Below are 5,721 nucleotides of genomic sequence, written 5' to 3' on the forward strand. Positions count from 1 at the left end.
AGTTTTAGGGTATCACGTAGTTTATCGTGTAACTTACAGCTTTAGGGTATCACGTAGTTTATCATGTAACTTACAGTTTTAGGGTATCACGTAGTTTATCATGTAACTTACAGTTTTAGGGTATCACGTAGTTTATCGTGTAACTTACGGCTTTAGGGTATCACGTAGTTTATCATGTAACTTACAGTTTTAGGGTATCACGTAGTTTATCATGTAAGTTACAGCTTTAGGGTATCACGTAGTTTATCATGTAACTTACAGTTTTAGGGTATCACGTAGTTTATCATGTAACTTACAGTTTTAGGGTATCACGTAGTTTATCGTGTAACTTACGGCTTTAGGGTATCACGTAGTTTATCATGTAACTTACAGTTTTAGGGTATCACGTAGTTTATCGTGTAACTTACGGCTTTAGGGTATCACGTAGTTTATCATGTAACTTACAGTTTTAGGGTATCACGTAGTTTATCATGTAAGTTACAGTTTTAGGGTATCACGTAGTTTATCGTGTAACTTACAGTTTTAGGGTATCACGTAGTTTATCATGTAACTTACGGCTTTAGAGTATCACGTAATTTATCATGTAACTTACAGTTTTAGGGTATCACGTAGTTTATCATGTAACTGACAGTTTTAGGGTATCACGTAGTTTATCGTGTAACTTACAGCTTTAGGGTATCACGTAGTTTATCATGTAACTTACGGTTTTAGGGTATCACGTAGTTTATCATGTAACTGACAGTTTTAGGGTATCATGTTGTTTATCATGTAACTTACAGTTTTAGGGTATCGCGTAGTTTATCATGTAACTTACGGCTTTAGGGTATCACGTAGTTTATCATGTAACTGACGGCTTTAGGATATCACGTAGTTTATCATGTAACTTACGGCTTTAGGGTATCACGTAATTTATCATGTAACTTACGGTTTTAGGGTATCACGTAGTTTATCATGTAACTGACGGCTTTAGGATATCACGTAGTTTATCATGTAACTTACGGCTTTAGGATATCACGTAGTTTATCATGTAACTGACGGCTTTAGGATATCACGTAGTTTATCATGTAACTTACAGTTTTAGGATATCACGTAGTTTATCATGTAACTTACAGTTTTAGGATATCACGTAGTTTATCATGTAAATTACAGTTTTAGGATATCACGTAGTTTATCATGTAACTTACAGTTTTAGTGTATCACGTAGTTTATCATGTAACTTACAGCTTTAGGGTATCACGTAGTTTATCATGTAACTTACAGTTTTAGGGTATCACGTAGTTTATCATGTAACTTACGTCTTTAGGATATCACGTAGTTTATCATGTAACTTACGGCTTTAGGATATCACGTAGTTTATCATGTAACTGACGGCTTTAGGATATCACGTAGTTTCTCATGTAACTGACGGCTTTAGGATATCACGTAGTTTATCATGTAACTGACGGCTTTAGGGTATCACGTAGTTTATCATGTAACTTACAGCTTTAGGGTATCACGTAGTTTATCATGTAACTTACAGCTTTAGGGTATCACGTAGTTTATCATGTAACTTACGGCTTTAGGATATCACGTAGTTTATCATGTAACTGACGGTTTTAGGACATCACGTAGTTTATCATGTAACTTACGGCTTTAGGATATCACGTAGTTTATCATGTAACTTACGGTTTTAGGATATCACGTAGTTTATCATGTAACTTACGGTTTTAGGGTATCACGTAGTTTATCATGTAACTTACGGCTTTAGGGTATCACGTAATTTATCATGTAACTTACAGATTTAGGGTATCACGTAGTTTATCATGTAACTTACAGATTTAGGGTATCACGTAGTTTATCATGTAACTTACAGATTTAGGGTATCACGTAGTTTATCATGTAACTTACGGCTTTAGGGTATCACGTAGTTTATCATGTAACTTACGGCTTTAGGATATCACGTAGTTTATCATGTAACTGACGGTTTTAGGATATCACGTAGTTTATCATGTAACTTAAAGCTTTAGGATATCACGTAGTTTATCATGTAACTGACGGTTTTAGGACATCACGTAGTTTATCATGTAACTTACGGCTTTAGGATATCACGTAGTTTATCATGTAACTTACGGTTTTAGGGTATCACGTAGTTTATCATGTAACTTACACATTTAGGGTATCACATAGTTTATCATGTAACTTACGGCTTTAGGATATCACGTAGTTTATCATGTAACTTACGGTTTTAGGGTATCACGTAGTTTATCATGTAACTTACGGCTTTAGGGTATCACGTAGTTTATCATGTAACTTACGGCTTTAGGATATCACGTAGTTTATCATGTAACTGACGGTTTTAGGGTATCACGTAGTTTAACATGTAACTTACAGCTTTAGGATATCACGTAGTTTATCATGTATCACATTGTTTATCATGTAACTTAGAGTTATAGGGTATCACGTAGTTTATCATGATGCAAGAGAGAAAAAAGATGGACAAATTAAAAAGATAAGATCCTCAAATATCTTTCCAGAGGCCAGTGGTTTGAGTGGTCTGACTAATCAAGAGTTTAAGAGAACTGGTTTAACCCTTTCACCGCCAAGCTCGCATTTATGCACAGGCGTGGTAGAGGACCCATGTCACTGAAAGGTGACCATTCATTGGTCTGTTATCCATGAACCCACTGCTCTTAATGTTCGGTGGTAGCATCGCAGGGGGAATCCCCAAGCTATTCTTAGCTGCTGTCTTTTCTGTGTTTATACCGCACGGGAATTTTGTACTCTAAATTGACTGGCGGTGAAAGGGTTAAAGCAAAAGCACAACGTGCAAGAGCTCCTCAAAGAAACATTATCACGATCCTTCCTTTCCTCCCCCCCCCCTCTCCCCCTCGCCTTCCCCTATCTCTTTTGCAGACGCCGCGCATGCGCAAGCGGACCGAGCCAGTCACGTGACAGGAAGCGCGCGCGGGGACGGCACAGGCACCCCGGACACCACCACCACCACCACCACCAGCACCCCCAGTCCCACCACCCCCGTCAACAACAACAACAACAACAGCAACGGGAGCGGAGACTGCAGCCCCCTTCTCCCTCCCTCCCTACACCCCCTCGGCACCCCCACACCTCCCCTCCACCACCACCACCACCACCCTCACCACCACCACCACCACCACCTCCACAACCTCCACCACCTCCACCCACACCTCCACCCCCACCACCACCCCCACCCCCACCACCTCCCTACCTTCCCACCTCCACCGCCGCCAAGTCCAGCGATGACGATGACGACGACGACCACCACCACCACCACCTCCTCCTCTTCCGACCCTGGGGCGTTATCCCAAATCTCCCACACGCCATCTTCAGGCCCCCACGAGGAGGGAGAAAGGGGGATGATGCTAACGCCAGGAAGGAAAGCAGGAGGAGCAGGAGGAGGAGGAGGAGGAGCAGGAGGGGAGTGGTGGTGACGATAGCTGGAGGAGGAAGAGGAGGAGGAGAGGGAGAAGGAGGAAGAGAAGGAGGAGGGGGCAAGGCGAGGAGGAGGAGGACGGCGTTCACGAGCGAGCAGCTGCTGGAGCTGGAGAAGGAGTTCCACAGCAAGAAGTACCTGTCGCTCACAGAGCGCTCCCACATCGCGCACTCCCTACGCCTGTCCGAGGTTCAGGTGAGCTTTCTCCAGCTTCAGCTTCCAGTTTTTCAGTTTTCAGTTTTCAGTTTCACTGGTTCCTCAAGGAGTTGTATTTGTATTTGTATTTCTTTTTATCACAACAGATTTCTCTGTGTGAAATTCGGGCTGCTCTCCCCAGGGAGAGCGAGTCGCTATACTACAGCACCACCCATTTTTTTTTTTTTTTTCCTTCGTGCAGTTAGTTATATTTGTTTTTCCTATCGAAGTGGATTTTTCTACAGAATTTTGCCAGGAACAACCCTTCTGTTGCCGTGGGTTCTTTTACGTGCGCTAAGTGCATGCAGCACACGGGACCTCGGTTTATCGTCTCATCCGAATGACTAGCGTTCAGACCACCACTCAAGGTCTAGTGGAGGGGGAGAAAATATCGGCGGCTGAGCCGTGATTCGAACCAGCGCGCTCAGATTCTCTCGCTTCCTAGGCGGACGCGTTACCTTTAGGCCATCACTCCACTGCGTTCGGACAAATATATGTACATGTGTATCGGGTGTTCCGAGAACGCTGGCCATTGAGGAGAAGCGTGAGAGAAGGAAGCAGGGCTCAACTTTTGGAGACGTTTTCTCTTGCAACACCTGTGGGAAGTGCTGCACATCCAGAATCGGCCTCTTCTGTCATATGAGGACACACACCGACAGATAAGCCTGCCTGCCTACTCACCCGTCGGTCCGACGGGAGACTCCATCATTATCGGATGTCCCCCCAAAAAATGAACCGCTTTTTGAGAAGTTGTTGCTAGCGACAAGTCTCAGCGATAGTGCTGTTTTGAATTTGACAAAACTCGCATAATTTGCGTCCGAACTCTTAGATATTTTGCAGACTTGTTGATAATACCCTAAGGTTGCTGTGTGAAAATTTTCAATGAATTAGGTTTCTCTATCATTGAGAAAATACTTGTCAAAAAGCGATTCACTTTTTTGGGTGGACACCCGATATATACCCTAAACATACGCTGCGCCACTTCTGCCAGACAAATGCTTGACCGCCAACAATAACCCTGCGTGCCAGTTAGGCCTAGATTGCAAGCATCTCTCTCTCTCTCTCTCTCTCTCTCTCTTCCTCTCTATTTCTTTGTCTCTCTCTCTCTGGCGCTCTCTCTCCCTACCCTCCTCCCCCCCTCTCTCCGTGAGTTGTATTATATTCCCTTCAATAATGGGGCTGAATCCTATTGTGACTAAACCATTCCTATTCCAATCCTCTCTCTCTCTCTCTTTCTCTAAGTTGTATTCTACACACACACACACACACACACACACACACACGCACACGCACACACACACACACACACACACACACACACACACACATACATATACTTGGGGCTGAATCCTAAAGCGACTAAACCATTCCCATTCCAATTCTCACCCTCGCTCTCTTTCTCTCCCCCAGGTGAAGATCTGGTTCCAGAACCGCCGCGCCAAGTGGAAGAGGGTCAAGGCCGGGTTGGTGCACACAAGGTCAGGCCTAGCTTCCGGTTCCGGGGGTCACGGCAACAACAGCGGTGATGGAGGGGTCAGCAAGCCCAAGATCGTGGTGCCCATCCCCGTGCACGTGAACCGAATAGCCATCAGGAGCCAACATCAGCAGATGGAAAAGACTCCAAGACCCGTGTAGGGGACGGACGTTGGGGGGTTTGGGGGTAGGGGGTGTTGGGAGGGTGGAGTCCTGCCTGTGTGTGTGTGTGTGAAGGGGGGCGGGGCGGGGGGGGGAGGTTTGTCGGGCAAGGGAGGCGATAAAGGAGGAAAGATGGAAGGAGGGGGAGGTGGGGGCGGGGAGGGGGAGTTATTCCGGAGCAAGGTCCTGGGTTGGAAAGGATCTTCAGTTTACAAGTGCTGCAGTTTCGCTTCGCGTTTTTTATTATTATTATTTTTTTATTATCAAGAATATTCCTTCTCCCAAGTCTTGTGTTGTTAATTCCATAGACTTTGGAAACTGAAACCCTTTCCCACCTCTAAAGACTGAGACTGCCCTCCCTTGCCCACCCCCCACCCCCACACCTCCCCCCTCCTACACTACGGATGAATGCCCATGCGGCACGGGTTCGCAGATACCAGAGC

At 45.0% G+C, this 5,721-nt stretch overlaps 1 protein-coding gene across 1 annotated transcript in view; it reads left to right on the forward strand.

Moving 5' to 3' along the window:
* Window positions 1-5,278, forward strand: part of LOC143276633 (uncharacterized) — a 34,220-nt gene extending 28,942 nt beyond the window's left edge. Inside the window, exons 2-4 of the mRNA XM_076581250.1 lie at window positions 2,893-3,090; window positions 3,360-3,643; window positions 5,054-5,278. Coding sequence (XP_076437365.1) covers window positions 2,893-3,090; window positions 3,360-3,643; window positions 5,054-5,278 — 707 coding nt within the window. The remainder of the gene's footprint in view (window positions 1-2,892; window positions 3,091-3,359; window positions 3,644-5,053) is intronic.
* The last annotated feature ends 443 nt before the right edge of the window (window positions 5,279-5,721 follow it).

Source organism: Babylonia areolata, chromosome 32 (assembly GCF_041734735.1).
Source record: "Babylonia areolata isolate BAREFJ2019XMU chromosome 32, ASM4173473v1, whole genome shotgun sequence".
NCBI lineage: Eukaryota > Metazoa > Mollusca > Gastropoda > Neogastropoda > Buccinidae > Babylonia > Babylonia areolata.